Here is a 20,141-nt window from a genome sequence, read left to right as displayed (position 1 = left end):
CCAATTTTACAAATTAGAGAACAGGTTACTTGTCTGAAGTTACTTGTCCAAGGTTACAAATCTGGTGGGAGGCTGACCAGAGCCCAGGGAGCCCATCCCCAGAGTCTGGGATCAAAAGCACTATGTATCGCTGTCTTTCCTTCACATTTGATCCACCATCCAGTCCCATCTGTTCTACTGTCAGATGCTCAATGTCTGAACACTGATCATTACTCCACTGTCTCTGTTGTGATCCAAGCCCCCTCACCTCCCATCTGGCCTGCTGTAGCCAGCAGCTGCCCATGATGGATACTGTACCCTGGGCTGAACAACCCATGCTCCACCCAGGAGATAAATCAGTGGCTGTCCCTTCCCTGTCTACTTGGTTTCAGTGACTTCATTCACAGTGAGAGAGTAAGATTCAAACCAGGCTCTGTGAAGGCCCATGCAGTCTGGGCCCTGCTTACTTAGGCCCACTGTCTCTGTCCTTCCTTTCATCTCATTTTGTTCCAGCAGCACTGGCCCTTTTCCGTCTTTACAACAGTGTGACTTGCTCCTTTCAAAGGGCTTTGCTCTCGCTCTTTCCTCTACCTGGATGTCTCTTCTTCCAGGTCTTTTCATAGCTGCTACTTACTCATCATTTTAGACCCAGAGAAGACTCCATTGACCTGCCAACACACATCCGTATCTCTGTGGCTGGCATCGAGCTGTCTCACTATCTTGCTTTATTTTCTTCATGGCATTTAGCCATGTCTGAAACAATTTGTTTTATCTACTTGTTTACCTGTTGACTGTCAGTCTTCCTCACTGGAATTCAAGCTCTGTGGGCAAGGAACTTTGTTTTTTCTACATTCATATCCCCAGTCCCTATACCACATTAGGTCCCCAAGTACCTGATGGTCGAATGAATGAATCAGGCTCTGTTGTTGAAAAGCCGTGACCTTAGACTAATTTTTTAACCAATGAAAGCCTGTGTTTGCTCCTGAAAAGGGGACAATTACACCTGTGTGGAGATTTTCTGAGGAGATTTGAGAGATTTAATCAGAAATTAAAATTTTCCTCAAGATGATAGTGCTTATCAATATACTATATCACAAATTTGTACTAATAGTTTGTGTGCAAAAATTGAGAGTTTTGCAATCAAAAGAAGTCTATATCTGCCCCTGTTCTATGACAAAAGTCCAGAACAAGGAATTCTTAGCTATGTGTAAATTGAAAGCCATAGGAAAAAATTCTCCCTGACACTCTTAAAAAAAAAAAAATGTTTGATATTTTGATATCAAACTTTTTTGGAGACAGATGACATAAGTTTGGGCCCATTTCACTGTTAGAAAATATGAAATCATCTTGTTTACTCAAGTGTGCATAAATAACCAGGTCAAAATAATCAGATTTGTAAATATTTATTAATTTTAAATTAGCTCATTAAAATAGTTTAAATATTAAATTAACTCCTTCAAATGTGAAGGAGAGACAGCACATTAAATCAGTTTAAATATTAGTTTAAATATTCCCCTTTTTTTTTGCATTTCTTTAAGGAAAAGACATTAAATATTTGTTCTGTTAAAAATGGAAAAAACAGCTCATGTAGCTTTTATGAAGAATTTGAGGCAGTGGCAATTAAAAACTACATAACTACTATTTAGTTACTCAATAATTTGTAACTCTTCGCTATTCCTCTATAATGTGCTAAAGCTAAAAATGTCTTCTCAATTTAAAATTTCATGGAGTAACACATGAAACTTAGTCATTTGGCTTAAATATCAAATAAATTTCCTTTATTTTAATTACCTGTGAGGTATGATATTATCAATGGAAAACAGTAACAGTGCATAAAACTTACCTCTTATTAGTATGTTTTAAATTTATTATGTCTTAATATCTACTTAGTAATAGGTTTGAAAATTATTGAGCATTGATTCTTTTTAAATTCCAATTTTTTCATCTCTATTTTGAAAAGAAAACATCACACAAGGTATGAAAACTAGAAATACACATTTGTTTGAAGAGAATACCAATAGAGGAGAATGTATCAAGTTCATTTTTCTTAACTTCTTAATATTTTTATTCTAAAAATATATATTCTCAAGCTGTTTGAAAATTTCTCACAAGTAATTAGTGATTAGAGTCAAGGTTAAGGACGTGGTATATTTTGCACTTATTAGGTTTGACATCAAGTTTACCTGTGCTTCAAAGATATCCCAGTCCTGGCAAAACCTGCATAGAGTAGCACTAGGACAGCACAAACACTCAGGAAAGCCAACAAACTGCCAGAGGCAATAGATAAATACAGAACACCAAAAATCTGGTTTTCCATAACTAGGCCAAAGTTTAATTATAGCATAGCTCAGCTTATTCCCAGGAATATTTTGTTTGCAACTATTTAAATAATTAATTTGTGCATTCCATAGGACAAGCTAGTGTACTGAAAATAATTTTTTTTTTAATTACAAAAAACAGAGTGCACTTGAGAACCAGGTGCTGTATGTAAGTGTTGAATAACTTAAATTGTACACTTAAAACTAATATTGCACTCTATGTACACTAACTGGAATTTAAATAAAAACTTAAAAAATAAATAAAAATAAAAATTTTTGAGTGTTTATAACACATATGGAGTATCATTTTCATTCAATGACATATTTGCTTGTATGAAACAATTAGGACAATAAAGAAATTTGTTAATAGCTCATTGTAGTTAATTTATATTAGCTACAATCTAAAACATTAGCTTCCAGTCACAAAAATCATAAATCAAGAATTAAATAATACTTTTATGTAGCTATCTTTAATTGGAAATGTGAGGTGCAGATAAAAGTCTGTCTATTACAAATAGTTCTTAGACCCAAGGTCTCATTAGGATATTAACAATCTTCAAAATAATAGTTTGTCAAAGAGCTATTGGAAAATAATATATAATAATTATATAATAAGGAAAATAATTATATAATGAGGTGATTACACTGTTGAGATTATAATTCTTATATTGTTTAGCTTTTGCATAATGGTTATAATGACCATAGTAAAATTAGGCAGGTGAACACATACTAATTTTTATCTATTTAATTCATGACTTCGATGAATACAACTTCTCATTTTTAAATTTATTTCAAATATATAAGAAAAGACAATAAATTTTTTTTGAAAAACGAGAATTTACCACTGGTGCATATAATGCCACATCAATTAACCTTAATACTTTCTTCCCTTTCCCTCTTTTCACAGCCATTAAAGATATGAAAGGCAAGACAATTTGATCCAGTCAGGATCAATAGCAGATAATACATATAAACACTCAAAATATATAAATAAAACAGTTACAAAGACTTTAAAACAGTATGTAGAATATAGTCAAGGATATGAAAGACAAGACTAAGAATTTTGAAAGAGATCTAGAAACTACAAAAAAGAATGTTAGAATTCTAGAACTGAAAAATGCCATAACAGAAGTTGCAAACTCCTTTAATGGATTAAGTGCGAGATTGTATACAGCTGAATAAAGAATTAGGAAAATAAAATATTGGTCAAAAGAAAATGTCTAAAACGAAGAACAAAGAGACCAAAGGTGAATGATGAGGGTAGAAGTATTCAAAGATAAGTATATATGTAATTGGGGTCCCATTAAGAATAGTGTGAGAGAATGGGACAGAAGCAATGTTGAAAAAGAAAATGAATGGTAATTTTCCAAAATTGCTGAAAGATATCAAGATGCACACTTAATACATCATATAAACCCTCACAGGAATAAATGCAAAGAGAATCACAACAAAGCAATAATGGTAACACTATTGGAAATTGAAGGTATAAAGAACTACAAATCATCAAGGAAATTTTTGTAAAAAGGAGAGATTGCTTTTAAATGCTGTTTTCTGACTTCAAGAAAAAAAAACAAAACAGTGAAAGTTTTAAAGCAATATAATAATGTCTTGAAGTGAGGAAAGAAAACTACCAATCTAGAATTTTATTTCCAGGAAACATTCACATTTAAAAAGGGCAAAATAAAGTCGTTTCAGACAACGAAAACCTAAACTAAATTATGAATAAACTAAAAGAAGTTCTATATGCAATCACAGAGATGCAGGAAGTAATTAAGTGTATATATGACTGTATAAAAACATAATAATGTATTTATTATGGGACTTAAATTATATAAAATTAAATACCTGAAAACAGCATATAATTCAGGAGAGGTATAAAAATAGTTAAGACATTCATTCAAAGGTTCTCAATTTTTGCTACAGTAATAAAAATACTAATTTTCATCATACTTTGATTAGGTCAAACATACATTCTGTAACCTCAGTAGTAACCAGTAAAACATGTGAAAGAATTTAAAAATAACAAGCTAATGGGAAAGGAAAATTCAATGACAAATATACTTAACCCAAGAGATGACTAGCAATGAGATAAAAGGAAATCTAAAACAGGAAAACAAATGGAATGTAGAGAGTAAGTCGGCACTTAAATAAAAAAAAAATCACTATTACATTAAATATAAAAGGGCTGAATACTCCTCTGAAAAGACCTATATAACCAAACTGAATGATAAAGCAATACATCCACTATAAAGAGACAAATCTAAAGCATAAACATATAGAAAATTTAAAACTAAAAGAATGAAAAATAGGTCACACATAAAGCATTGATGGACAAAAAAAAAAAAAAGGATACTTTATTATACGAGAAGTTTCATTTCACCAGGAAGATATAATTTGTCTAAATGAAGTATTTATCAACCTCTCCGTATCATCCCATTTCCTTAAGGAGTCTTTTTAGCTTCTCTTTCCAACACTATATTTGTTAGTGAGTCTTTTTGGAAGGAGATAAACTATTACGATATGTAAGAATGTTCTGCTTCCCAAGAACCAATTATCACCCCACAGTGAAGGTATGATTTAACAGCACACCATTAAAATATTAGTTTATTAGTTTATATAAAAATGCTGATATTCAGCTATTTGATCCATAATGGCAATTTCATATCTCTAACACAATATAATGAAGTAAAAGATGGCAGTATTAAAAGGAAAAATAGACAAATCCACAATTATCTGGAGCTGTTAACATTCCTCTTTCAGTAATTAGAGGAAGAAAAAAAATCAGTAAAGATGTGGAAGATCTGAATAATGCAATTATTGAATTTTCTAACTGGCATATATAAAGCACTATACCTAACAACCACAGAATAAACATTCATTTCAAGTGCATGTGAAATGTTTACAAAAGTTGACCATATGCTGGGTCACACATACAAGTTGCAACAAATTTCAAAGACCTAAATCATACACAGTATGATCTATGATCACAGTAGAATTATACTAAGAAACAATGACAAAAAGATAACTAGGAAATCTCAATATACTTAAAAATTAATAAATGCATTTTTAAATCATCTGTGAGTCCAAAGAGAAATTACAAATGAAACTATTTTGAATGAACTCATAATGGAAGCGCTAAATTTTGGGACACAGCTAGAACTGTTAGAGGAAAATCTATAGCTTTAAATGTATATATTCAAAAAGAAGAAAGACTGAAAAGTAAATGAGCCAAAAACAACAAAAACAATAACAACAACAACAAAATCATTTGGGAAAACAGAAAAACAAAACAAAACAAAAACTCAGCAAATAAGTCTAAAGAAAGGAACAAGAAGGAAATAATAAAGAACTGAAATTAAAAATAGACAACAAACATAGATAAATGAAAAGGATTTTAAAAAAATAAAACTTATTTACTTGAAATAGCTAATAAAATTGATCTTGACAAAACCATAGGGAAAAAAGGAAAAACAGGAATAGCACAATAAATTAATAGCAAGAATAAAAAGTAAGACTAATATTAAAACAGGATATTACAAATAACCTCATGCTAGTTTTAAAATTTAGACAAAATAGCTAAGAACAAGAAATATACAACTTACCAAAACTGAAAATAAAAGTAGAAAATCTGAATAGCCTATAAAAGTTAGTGGAATTAAAATTATAACTATAAAAATTTCTATAAAATATTCTAGGACCACATGGATTTATTTATAATTTTTAACAAATATTTAAGGAAAAAATAACAGAAATTTATATAAATTCCCCCAAAATATTTTTAAAAGAATAATTTTTCTAATTTTATGAGGCCTGTGGATCCCTGACAGGGTTGTTACCAAAAAGGATCGTTTTAGGCTAATCTTTTTCATCAACACAGTTTCAAAATCCTGAAAATTATTAGCATTCCAGAAACAAGGAAATGAGGGATTTAGGGGAAAAAAAAAAAAAAGCACAACATATCATGACTAAATTGCAATTATTTTAGGACTTCAAGTTTGATTTGACATTGTAAAATCAACCACCATCACAATAGAATGATACAGAAAAATCATATGATAGGTATCAAAAAAATTTGAGGAACGCCTGGGTGGCTCCGTTGGTTAAGCCGCTGCCTTCGGCTCAGGTCATGATCCTGGCATCGTAGGATCGAGTCCCACATCGGGCTCCTTGCTCGGCCGGGAGCCTGCTTCTCCCTCTGCCTCTAGCCTGCCACTCTGTCTGCCTGTGCTTGCGCTCTGTATCTCTCCCCCGCCCCTCTCTCTAACAAATAAATAAAAATCTTAAAAAAAAATCCGATAGGTATTCATTCATTAAAACTAGCAAACTGGAATAGAAAGAAACTACCAAATATTATAAAGAATATCATACTAAGTGTAAAAAAAATTGAAAGCTCTCCTGAGATTTGAAACAATCCATTTACCCAGTGTTACCCTCTTCAACAATTTACTGACAATTCTAGCTAGCACAATAAGACAAAGTTCAGTATGGAAAAAGAAGATAAAAAACTGTCAATATAGAGATAGTAAGATTGTCTACCTAGAAAATGAAAGAAATCTACAGAATAAAGTATTATAATTCATAAGTGAGTTAAGCAATGTTGTTGATAAATTGATATAAAATAATCTGTTTTTTAAAAAATATTTATTTATTTATTTGACAGAGATCACAAGTAGGCAGAGAGACAGGCAGAGAGAGAGGAGGAAGCAGGCTCCCTGCTGAGCAGAGAGCCCGATATGGGGGCTCGATCCCAGGACCCTGGGATCATGACCTGAGCTGAAGGCAGAGGCTTTAACCCACTGAGCCACCCAGGTGCCCCTAGAAAAATCTGTTTTTCTAAGTATTAGCAACAAAAGTTAAAATTGAAATTGAAGAGATAACATTCTGAATAATATCAAAATATGTAGCAAAAAATGTGTAAAATGGCCACAAAACAAGCTAGAAGATATTATTGAGAGAATTTAATAGAGTCCTAAATAAATGGAGGGATATACTATGTTATAAATTTGAAGAGTCGGGAAAGATGTCAGTCTTTCCAAACTGATCTATGATCAATATCGTAACAGTGTTTCGTTTTACAGGAAGGAAACTAAGTTAATTTATAATTTATATGGAATGAAGAAGGACCAAAATAATCCTGAAGAAGAAAACAGAAGATTTTACGAAAACAGAAGATTTTACCAAGGGGAGAAAATATATATAACATATATAGCAATCATATATATATGATTTTATATATATGATAAATATATATAAAATATATATACATATATATTTTATATATTAAAATATATAAAGAATTCTTATAAGTTAATATCTAAATGACTTGTTTAAAAATTTGACAGAGAATGTTTACCTGACCTATAACAAGTGAAAAAATGCTCCAATTTATTAATAATCAGGAAAATGCAAATTAAAACCAAGATAAGCTATCATTACATACCTACTAAATGCTAATAAGTAAGGTTATGGGGAAGTGATCTATCATATGGAGTTGGTAAGAATGTACATTATTTGAACCATTTTGAGCAATTTTTCGAATTTTCTACTAAGGTTGAACATTAACATTCTCTGTTGGCTAGCAACTTATTCCTAAGTATACGTTCAACAGAAATACAGGTACATGTGCACCAAAGATGTGTAACAAGAATACTCAGGCCAGTATTTTTTATAATATTAAAAAACTAGATGCAACACAAATGTTTTTCCACAGCAGAATGAGCAAACAAATTCTTGCATATTCAAATAATTAAACACTATGGAATAGTGAAAATAAACAAAATACAACCATATTTAACAACTGAATGAGTCTTACCCTGTAATGGTGAATGGCAGAATGGAGGAGGCATGATGGATTCCTGAGGTGGCAATAATGTAATAATGTTCAAGTTCTTGGCTTGGGTCATGATTGCACAGGTTCACTTACAATAAGTGAATTGTTATGTTTATTTATATGATGGGTATTTTTCTGTATGTGCACTATTGTTTAATATAGAAAATTTTAAAAATTAAAAAAACAATATTTCCCTTAAATGTTTAAAGCACCCAGCAGCACTATACACAAAATAGCTACAACTTCATGAAATAATTTTTATATTTTGTAAGAAAATAGTACCAACTCTTAACACACATGATGCTTACTGTCTTTCACACAGTGTTCTAAGCAGTTTACAGGTAAAACTCATTTGATCTTCTCAACAATCATATGATGCACTACTATAAACTCTTTTATTTTATAGTAAGTCCAGTGAGGCCCAAAGAGATTAAATAACTTTCTTGGGATCATATTGCTAATAAGCGAACCACAATGAATTGCACCAGATTCTGCACCGTTCACCATTACACTATACTGCCTCTGACAGCCAAAATTCTGAAGTATAAAGTGTCAGATTCATCCATTGTGAATCCATTTAAAAAGAAATAGTATTGTTCCTTTATATATTAGAACATCCTATAAGTAAATATACCAAGTAGATTGCTTTAACATTTGAAACATACTTTTATGTTTTGCATAAATTTTTTTCAATTCATGCTTAGAATGATTCAAAATGAACTTGAAACATAAAGCATTTTAAACATATAAAAGCAATAAAAATTTGTCATTAAAAAGCTGGGGTTGTATACCAATTCTGTCAGCTGTAACTTCTGTGAACCTCAATTTTCTTGCCATTAAAATAGGCATAACTAATCTTTTCCTAACAGGAATCTTTCAAGAATGAGGTGACTTGACATTTGTGCTATGAATCGAGTGATTAATTACATATGAAAGTCAATTCATCTTTGCAGTAAGTCCTAGAAATTTTAGAACCTAAAGTTACTTCACTTTAAATTTACATTTCAGGGGCACCTGGATGGCTCAGTTGGTTAAGCCTCTGCCTTCAGCTCAGGTCACGATCTCAAAGTCCTGGGATCGAGTCCCCTGTCAGGCTCGATGGGCAGGCTCTCCCTGCCCTCCCCATGTCAGGTTCCCTGCTCAGCAGGGAGTCTGCTTCTGCCTCTCCTCATGCTCTCCTACTCTTATAAATAAATAAATAAATATTTACATTGCAGAAATACAAAAGTCAAAAACTCTAAATAACTTGCTGAAACTATTACTCTCAGAAAGACTACCAACTGGAACTTAAACTCAAGGCTTTAGATTACAAGTTTAGTGCCCCTTGTAAAAGTTTGAACCTTGGGGTGCCTGGGTGACTCAGTCGTGAAGTGTCGGCCTTTGACTCCTGTCATGATCCCAGGGTCCTGGGATTCAGCAGCATTGGGTTCCCTGCTCCATGGGAAGCCTGTTTCTCCCTCTTCCACTCCCACTCCATCTGCTTGTGTTGACTCTCTAGCTGTCTCTCTTTGTCAAATAAGTAAATAAAATATTAAAAAAAAAGTTTGAACCTCATTTTTTTCTTCCTGATTTCCTTTCTCTTTCACAACATAACATACAAACTGAATTTTTAAAGAAAAATTATAATTATTATCATTTAATCTAATAAATGCATCTATTTCTTTTGGTAAAGAATTACATTAAAGGATGCATTTTCGGTAGGGTATATTCTCCAAATCACTGTCTTCTTGACATGAATTACCACATAAAAAGCTTTTATATAAATTTGTCTTCAAGTTTGAGAAGTCCTTGCTTTTAATCTCTTTCTCATGCACTCACACGTAAACACTTGGGGCAATATATTAATTTTAAAAAGAGGACAATATTTCTCAATTATTATAAGTCAATGAATAATTTTATGTGATTAATGATTTTTTTAATAATTAAAATAGATTTATGAAGACAAGTTTAGAATGTTGGCTCTGGTCATTCAAAACCTGCAATCAAACAAATTCCTATCTGTTTTATGTTTATCCTTTTCATTTTATTTTTACTTAAAGATTACTCTTTACTCCAACATAATATAAAGTCTAGAAAAATATAAAATAAAAAGTACTGAATAACAAAAATGACTAATATTTACATTTTCCCAATCAAATTAAAAACCAAATTGAACATGTTTTCATTTAGTTGAAAAAGCAAGAACAGTATCTTACAGACATAGAAATATGCTATATTTCTATTTCATGGAAAACAACTTTTTTCTTAAATTTAATGACCTTTTCTAAATCAAGGCGTTCTTTAGACCTTTGTATTACTGCAGCATCTCCTTTCTATAAGAATGCTTCTACACTTTTGTGAATGACTGAGTTCTTTCATCTGACCAGACACAGCTGGCAAGTGGCATAATGAGAAACGGAAATGAAAGTCTTTTTTTTTCCTCCTGTAAAACCAAAAAATATATAAATCGTATTCAAACTGAAGCGTTAGTTGCTTGTATTGCAACAAATGACACATTTTAATACACATAAGTGTTTTCTACTGTTTTGTGAACACATGATATTATAGTAAATTTTAATTTTAAAGGTCTATCAATAACGTGTGGTTTCCCTAAATACTATTTGGATGAATATAAATTTTGGGTCTTTAATTAATTCAAAAAACTAAACCAACCTGACCAATTCTAAAGCAGAAAATTTAGACAAAATGTTCAAAACAATAAAATATGTACAGTAAAATATGTATATACAGTTTATGGAAAAAAATCTCAAATAGTTGGGCATACAATGGACCAAAATATTTTCTTAGACATGTGTAAAAGCTAGAAGGAACTTTGACCTTCACTAAGCCCCTTGTTTTTTCCAGGAGGAAACTGGAGTTCAGAGTGATGATTGGCCCAAAGTTACTCAAGCAGGAGTTGTTCCTTGCTGGTCATACTGCGCTCCTTCGTCATGTCAATGACATATGGGAAGAACTCAACAGGATTGAAGGAAGAAGCAAATGAAGCAATTTAAAAAACAAAACAGAACTCTTCTTTTACTTTCTATTTTTTTCTCAACTTTAAATATCACACAATAAAAATAAATATTTTTCATTTCCCCACTGTAGATGTAATAAACTTGTGGGGAGAAAAGCTGAACGATTCTAAAGTATATGCATGAAAAGTACGTTTTGCTCCCCATCCTGTATTCCAAGTTCTCCCAGAGGTGTCCATCGTTTAAGATTTTTATTGGAATTTCCAGAAAATTTCTGTTGGTGTGTATGAATGTGTATATATAGTTGTGGAAATGTTTAGCCTTTTTTTTCCTTAATATGTCTTAAAAATTCCATATTTGTGCTTGCGGATCTAGCACATTCTTTTAAATAACTATCTGTTTTCTAATGTACATATTTAAAGTAACATTTTCAACAACTCACCTATTATTGGATTTAGGAACCTTCTTGTTCTTTTTATATTACAGAATATAAAATGAACATAATTTGATATGTTCTTAGGCTAAGATTTACCAAGGTCAACGAATATTTAAGTCATTGACTATTTGATATCTTTTTGATACCAAGTCAGACCAAATCAGGCATATGTTAACCACCTTATGTCTACACCTGGACCTAGGGAAACAGCCCTAAGCCCAGATTGGCCCTAGACCTGACCTCCAATTGCAGGAGAAGATAGGCGTATTCCTAAAACTCAGAACTCTTAAATATATTTCAGTATATTTAAGTCAGGTATTAAACCCCCTTTTTGAACAAAATCTTTACTTTGTATGTCTGAAGCAGTGGGCTGGTAATGATCATTTTCATCATGTGATGATAAATTTCATCAAATATCCTGTTAAAAGGATATTTTATGTATTTCTTATTTATATGTTAATTATGACAATGCAAAACACAAAAGGTCTTAATAAGAAAACAATCTGGAATTTTAATAAAAAATCTTAGGTGAATTTACCAACTACTAGAAAGGAAAAACTAAAAAAAATATTACTCCAAATTTTACTAAAGGAAACTCCATCAACATCTCATTACTAATCTTAATTTTTTCCATCTTCTCCCTACAAATGTAGGAAAGGGAGGAGACAAGGAAGGGAGGGAAGGAGGAAGGTTAAATGTATGACATAAACTTTCTTTACTGGCATGTCAGCTAAGGCTATTATTATCCTACTTCTATACTACATGCAAATAGATGTATAAAGCAGCCATGAAAGGATTTAGATTTTCAAAATATTGGTGTATTTATACAGTATTACATTAAAACCTGTATATTGTTTAATAAGTTCCTGTGTGTTTAGTGTTGAGTTATTTTTAGGTTTATCTGAAACTACAAACCTTGCTCCCTGTTCTCCATGGTTGAGTTGGTAACTGTAAATTGTCACATAGAGGAGATGCCAGGATGAATGTTCTACCCAATCTGACTGGTGAGATCTGACTGGATCTCACCAGTGTGTCTGGATTAGGGGAGCTGAACTGCATCAATCCCACCACTAGGATGAGGCAGTGACCCTGGGCCATCAGGGCAAAGTTCTCAGAGCAGCTACTCAGTGGACAACTGATTCACCAAAGAAAATGTTCTTTGTCTGAGGATTCCTCCAATTGGATTATCCACATGTTTTCAATTATGCTAAAGAAACCAGAATTGGGTTAAGGAGATATTGAACTAAATAATATAGAAAATCCACAATAATGATTGGCACTCAGGAGAAAGATTCTTGTTATGTAACATTATAGTACCCACCTACAATGAACACAGAGCACGTCCCTTACTGTATGAAGGAGTGTTGCCGCCATGGAGCAGCCCATTACCCTAGCACAAGAGAACCGGGGCAAGCCTGGGTGATCGTCTCTGGGGAGCAATAGTCTTCCTGAGGAAAAATTCTCCAAAACCTAGGACTTTGTTTGGCTTTTGTTTTTCTTAGGCAATGAGAGTATTTTGGAGGTGAAATTATGTGAATTTGGAAAACTGAGCAAAGGCAAAGTAGAAAGGGAAGTGGTAGAAATAAAGGATGGGAGAGATGGAAGAATAAAAACAAATGGATGCTAAGAAGTCAGATATTAATCTTGTCAGATTTGGGAAGGAAAACGGCATTCTACAAATATTCCAATGGCCGCATTTAAAGATGAGGAAACTGAGGCCCCCCAAATTTAAGAAATGTGCACTAACTCACATGGGTTATCTCCATAAGTTCTGAGCTGCTAGGTAAGCTTTCCTAACACTGAGGGCATTTCCCAGAACACCACCACATTGCATCAATAACTCAAGCCCATTGCAGTTTGTGACCATTCCCTGCTTGTACCAAATGGCTGCTGGCATCTGGGGCTGCTGTTAAAGTTCTCCTGCTTTCTATGACTCCTTGGGGTTCCAAGTTCAAACGATGATAGAGAAGACACCATCATCACCATTGATTTAGTTCACTGACTTAATTCACCATCTCCATCCTGTGCAGTAACTTAATTCGGCCCCTGGAGAAAACTTCAGATGTCTTCAATGTTATATTTTTGTATTTTTTTTAATAACACCATTATATATGTTATTTTAGAAGAATGGCAATGCCTTTAATTGATCATATTAAAGATCACCATAATAGAAATAAATACATAGATAGAAAATTTAGTTTTCTTCTTAAATTCCAATTAGCATAGTTTCACATCTTCAGTTTCACTTTTCCTCATCACTACCTCCCTCCAAACTTTGCTTTGTTCTTCCATTTCTCTGCAAAGACTCTGCTATTCACTTATATGTTTATCCAGAATTTAAATTTCCCAAAGGTAGAAATTGTTGTTTATCTATCTTTGTATTCATTCATGGGACATGTAGAAAATACACAGTGATGTTTTTTGAATAAAGGTTTGATGTTTTCACATTTATACATATATATTATTTTAAAAACTCTAAATTAAGAATACTATAAAAAGTTTCAAATAAAAAGCACTGTTAGAAACACAATACAATCAGTTTCCTTTATAGATAATGAAACTGAAGTGAAGAGTGAGCAAGTAGCTCAGTCACCCAGCTAGTTAGAGCCTGAAGAGAATATCCACTCTGGTCTCCTGTCTCTGCCTCCTGATTTTGTTGCTGCTGTCATTGTTTGTTTTGTTTTGTTTTGTTTTGTGTGCTCCATGCAGTCACTTTCTAATAAGTACAAATGAAATCATTTGGATACCTAAATGATTCTTGGAAAAGTATAAATACCTTGGTTATACACTAGAACTTTGACACGCTTCACTCTCTGCGTTCAAATCTCTAAGTGCTTGTGTATAGTAGATATTCAGTCAGTTTGGGTTTCTACATCCCTTTTTCCCTTCTCTCCCCCAAATTTCCATATCAATTACCCAAAAATTGCTAATACACCAAGTATGTACCATCTCACACATCAAAGTTAGCACGTCCACTTAGTCACCCCAGATGCTCCTGGAAGCCAACAGTACAGATCACAAGGCTGCTCTCATGTGAATGATGGAAGTGCTCTCCAAGGCACATCATTGGGAGAAATGCAGGTGCCACCATGAAGAAGCACTGTTAGAGAGGACCTCATTACATGTCCAAATGCCAAATCCCTTCTTCCTCAGCCAGATGTACATCTTAGAGGAGAGGTTCCTACTTGTCTCTAGGCTACTTTTGGGATACACGTGCAAAGTAGCACATGTGTGCCCACCATAGGATGGTGGATTTTTGGAAGAAGATATTCTGTATATCCAGGGTCCCCGGTAAGTGACCTACTTTCCCCAATAAGATGTCCCCCAAAAGTCAGTGTCAGTTGAGCTACTTAGACTACCTGTTAGCTTTTACATTTAGATGTTTGGAAATCTATCCTAATTTTTAATTTTGGTGGTTCTCTTTAATATAATGAAGACCTCTTTATCTTGCTTGAGATTAGTCTAGGGCTTAAAAAATTCCTTCCAACACTGTTCTGTGAGTTGGCAAGCAGCTTCCTCCGTGATTTGAGCCTAGCTAACAACCTTGGACTTTGGAAGATTAATTACTAGGCAGATGCATTTTCAAGGTGGTTCATTTTCACTTTGAGGAAACTTGGTCATTTTACTTTTGCATCTGTTTGGAGTAGGATGTCCTTTGGCTGAAAATAACACAGGTCAATGCTGAGAATGCCCTCCTCTGTACTACTGTTGTGCTGATTTCTAGATTACATTTTAGGCCGGACTGACACCAAAAACATTTTTCAAAGACAGTAAAAAATGCCATACTTTTGAAGCATTTAAATAATTTACAATATATGAAGGGTAGTAAGTGCTCAACAAGTATTTTAACTAGGTATTTATTGAGAACTGACAATAAACAGCTTTGTGCTGAAAACCATGTAAAGCACCAAAAGGTGCACTGGTACGATTTTCCCTAAGTCGATGTCTGTTCATGACACATCTTGAATTTTTCCACACTTATCCTAAGTAACTTGATTCCAAAAAGGTTTTTTGTCAGCTAATTTGCTGACTTAGAGTCACCACTGATTTTTGTCTCCTTTTGGTCAACTGAGCCAGTACAGTCTGAAATTGGACAGCTTATGGTATCAGGTAAAAATCCTTACAAAGAGGGTACAATCTTCGGAGTTGCAACTAGTTAACTTTGGGCTTCTACTTGCTACAAAAAGCAACTTCATTTTATTGGAGAAAATGTCAATCAAGACGCAACTACTGACACCCATCTTTGTTTCCCCAGCGGGTAATACAAGATAAAGCAGAGGAAATGGAGGGACCGCATTTGGAACACACAAAGTCCTTGTTTTCCCACTAGGCGCTGGAGAAAAGCAATTGTCCATTCACAGCACATCCTTTGCATTTCGGAGCTAATATTTTCACAGTTCTTAACTTAGTACATCACAGTTTCATGCAGTTAATTTTGTTAACCCTTTGAAATGCACTATGTCTTTGATATCTTGCTTAATATTTCTAACATGACCCACTTTTTAAAATTTCTGTTTCTCGAGGTGGAGAGTAGAAATCTTAAAAAAAAAAAATCAGTAAGAAATTTTGGAAACAGAGTCATGGTTTTGAATAATCCCGTCTTACTTGCTATTGCATAACTTTGAGAAGGCTAATAAGGAAATCCAGGTTAACCATATGTTACTGGAATTGCTTTGGCAAAATTGGACTCTTTGCACAGAAATGATTTTTAGCAGGGGTTCCCCTCAACGCATAATAATAACATGTCATTGAAAACAACATTATGTTATTTGCCCTGCTTCCTGCAGCAGTTAGTGTGTTTACTGTCTATGCTTGCCTTCTGATGCAAAGAGGTTTACTCAAACAGTCACTCTGCCCAAAGCCCATAAAGAACAGGATCTATGGATGATTAATTAGATCCCCGGCTCAATCACTGAGGTCCCTAATTAAATATCTCACTCTGCTTTCAACTCTTGCAGGAAAAGAAAATTAGCAAATTCACAGGGTTAATAAAGAACTTTTTAGTTTCCTTTATAAAAAGTAAGATCTAAAAACCATGGGTCATCTAACTCAGCGCCTGCACCTCTTCTGCCGACTTCCAATTCCAGAATATTTTTTTAAATGCAACAAGGTGATAAAGTGCATTTTCCTCAGGAATTCGTTTTTCTGACATACCTTCTACAAGTTTTTCTACCTTCAGCCCTATTACCTATTAGCTTATTCCTACTAATTTTTTCTTCTTGAAGTCTGCTATCAACCAACATGGCAAACTCAAGATAAAAAAAAAAAAAAAAAAAACAGAAAAAACCCTGATTTTCTTTTTCCCTGTCCTGCAGTCCTCACCAATCTCTGTACCAATATTTTCCTGTTCTATCTCCACCGAAAAGAAAAATGAGCCAACTCTAAGGTTTATGTTGAAGAAGAAGTATTGCATTCATTACAAAAGAAGGGAAAAAGGAATCCTCCTCCATGGGGGCTCAAAGTGCAATGAAAATCCCGGAGTCTCGCATTTAGGCTGGTTGGAATGAAAGGGTTAATTCAGGGTAAGTGATAATGTTTAGTCCCTTCGCCTAGAAAAAGGAAGGAAATTCAAAAGCTGGTTGCTGTAGTAACAATCACAGACCAAAAAAAAAAAAAAAATATATATATATATACACACACACACACACACACACACACACACATATATATATATATATATATATATACACACACAGGTTCATTTTAAATAAAACTCCTGCCATCTCTCTGTGATTCCGTTCTCTCAAGAAAAATGAGCTTGCCGCTTAAATTTGTTGTACCTACCTCAACCATTAAACAAGACATTTAACCATAGTGGCAGTTCTGTGACCTTTGAATGCCGTGAAATCTCTGAGCGGTGCTGCTTGTTCATGAAGACTTGTGCTGCAGAATCCAGCAACTTCATCCAGGATTAGGAATATAATTAAGTAAAAACGAGGGGAAAAGAAAAGAAAAGAAAAGAAAAGAAAAGGAAAGAAAAGAAACACAAAAGCACGCAGAGAAATCGAGAGAGAAAGAAGGTAGAAAGAGAGATTGTCTCTGGGTGAGTACACGACTTTTCTCCCAGGCAAGAGCTGGGATAGAGCCGAGCCTGCTGCAGTGCCCAGACCCACGACTGGCTGGGGGAGCAGGCAGGCAGCCGGCCTGCTAGGCTGGGAGGTGCTGTCAGTTGCCACAGGCGAGGAAAAGCAGAGACCAATCGGCTTCAACTCTGGCGGCTTACTGAAGTGGAGCCTTTTCTGTTTATGTTTCCTCATTTCAAGAGTGACGTCAAAGGGTTTAGTTTTTCCTCTGCATGTGCTATTAATTTTAAAGTACTGTACTATGGGAAGAATGTGTGTGTGCCTGTGGTTAGTCTGGGCACCCCACTCTCAGGAGAACCCAAGAAACATTTCCTATATTCAGGAATGGAGTTTAAAAATTTAAAATACCTCATGGTTGGGTGTATCAAAAACAAAAACAAAAACAAAAAATAGATAAAAACCTTGAGCTAAATAATAGTGGCAAGATTTATATACTCTTTTTCCAAATGCAAGTTGTGTACATATGCCCACTTGACAGCTGTTGCTTATTTCAAAATGAACTCTTTGTCAGCCTTACCTAAAATGAATTGTTAATCTTTATAGTCATGGATGCAGAGTTCTGCAAATGAGCTGGTGAGTGATATTATGTGCAGGGAAAAACAGAGATCCTGTTTATGCTGCTGATCACTGATTTTCTATCTTTCTTCCAGCTTCTGTGGTGAAGCTTTAGGATTATTTGTGCTAGGGGGATCCTTTCTGCAACTCCCCACAGGGAATCATTTAAGAAGCAGGGCGTGCTGATACCATACAGGCATGCCTGGGATTTCAGCATGTCCTCTTCCCAAACGTGTGAAGGTACAGTTATTTAAGGATTCTTCCTCTACCAGGGGCCCCAGCTTATCCCTGTATTTCTCTTCCTACTCTGGAAAATCTCAGTGGTGGCCATCTGTTGTTTCTCCCTCCTCCATATTCTCTCCCTTCGCCCCCTGCCCCATTTTGCTATTAGAACATCTTTTTTTCTTTTGGAAACTTTCCTTTCCCCACCTATGGACCGCACAGCCTTCCTCTGCCACCTCCCTCCTCCCTCTCAGCCCCTGAACCCCCACCCCAACTATGTGACCATAGTGACCCAGACTGGCCAATCAGATTTCTCCATTGCTCTAGACACAGAAAATGTTTTAGGAGTAGGCACATCACTTAAGAAAGGCCAGAGTCCTTTTTCAAATATTAATACTGATTCTTTGGGAAAGGATGTATTTCTCTCTCTCTACAAGCGTACGAGGTAGGGTTAAATAAGCCTGTAGTTGTTAGGGTGCATCTTTGATGTTGAAGATACAGCAATGAACAAAACAGATAGTACCTGCCTTCATGTACTTTACATCTGAGGGAAGGGTGAAGACAGGCAATAAAAATAAATAAATATATAATATCCGTTGGTAATAAGGCTTTGAAATAAAGGTAAGTAAGGGCAAAAGTAGTGTGTGTGTGCGTGTGCGTGTGCGTGTGTTTGCTGTTTTAGGTATAATGATCATGGAAGCACTATGATAAAGCAATGTGGAGCAGAGTCCTGAATGAAATGAAGAAGCAGGTCATCTGTGTCTCTGCATTCCAGGCAACAGAAGCTGCATAAAGTCCTAAGACAGGTGAATGCTTGGTATATTCAAAAAACAGGGGAAATAGAATAGCTAGAAGAGAATGAGCAAAAGAAAGAAATGGGTTCAGAGAGATATGTCTCAGGCAAGATCAGGAAGCATCTTTGAAACCAGTTAAAGCATTTAGACTTTATTCTAAGATGGAAAACCTATCAGAGTGTTTTGAACTAAGGAATGCCTATGATCAACATAAATTCTAAAAGGATTTCCTCTCCCTTCTGTGTGGAAAACAGACTTTAGAGGAACAAGGGTAGAAGTAGGGAGGCCAATAATGAGACCATTGCAATAATGGCTTGATCTTCGGTGAAGGTGGGGAAGGTGAAGGGGGCCAGATTCTGGAAGGATGTGTGTGTGTGTGTGTGTGTGTGTGTGTGTACACATATAGAATTAGCAGGATTTCAAGATGTGGGGTGTGAGAGAAAGAGAGGGATCAGGAATAGTTCCCAGGATCCTCTCTTGAGCAAACTAGAATAGAGTTGGCACTTACTGATAGAGGGTAACTGGAAGAAGAACCTAGTTTTGAGCTGAAATAAAAGTGGTTCTGGGACTTCATTCAACAGCAACAAATATTTATTGATCATGTACTCTGTACAGGCACTGTTTTAAGTGCTAGAGATGAAGAAGTGAACACAAACAAACAAACACAAAGGCCCTTGCCCTCATGAAACTTGGGTTTTTCTGAGAGAAGACAAATCATTACAATAAGGTAGAAGATTATAAAGGATACACTGAATGGGTGATGTGGAGTAGATGGTTCTATATATAGAACTGGAGTTCAGGGGACAGTTCCGAGCTATAGATATAAATTTGGAAATCATTGTATATTCAAGGTATTTAACACCATGAGACTGGATGAAATTACCAAGGCAGTGAGTACAGGTGGAAAAGCCCCAGGCAGTCCAAGATTAAGTAGTCAGGAATATGAGAAAGAACAAGTGGAGGAGACTGG

At 34.6% G+C, this 20,141-nt stretch overlaps 1 protein-coding gene across 1 annotated transcript in view; it reads right to left on the bottom strand.

Moving 5' to 3' along the window:
- Nucleotides 1-17,708, bottom strand: part of PDE7B (phosphodiesterase 7B) — a 311,440-nt gene extending 293,732 nt beyond the window's left edge. Inside the window, exon 1 of the mRNA XM_059400779.1 lies at nucleotides 17,302-17,708. Coding sequence (XP_059256762.1) covers nucleotides 17,302-17,322 — 21 coding nt within the window. The 5' untranslated portion in view covers nucleotides 17,323-17,708. The remainder of the gene's footprint in view (nucleotides 1-17,301) is intronic.
- Nucleotides 17,709-20,141: the final 2,433 nt, after the last annotated feature.

This window comes from Mustela nigripes, chromosome 5, assembly GCF_022355385.1.
Source record: "Mustela nigripes isolate SB6536 chromosome 5, MUSNIG.SB6536, whole genome shotgun sequence".
Lineage (NCBI taxonomy): Eukaryota > Metazoa > Chordata > Mammalia > Carnivora > Mustelidae > Mustela > Mustela nigripes.
This window is presented reverse-complemented; position numbering and strand designations above follow the sequence as displayed.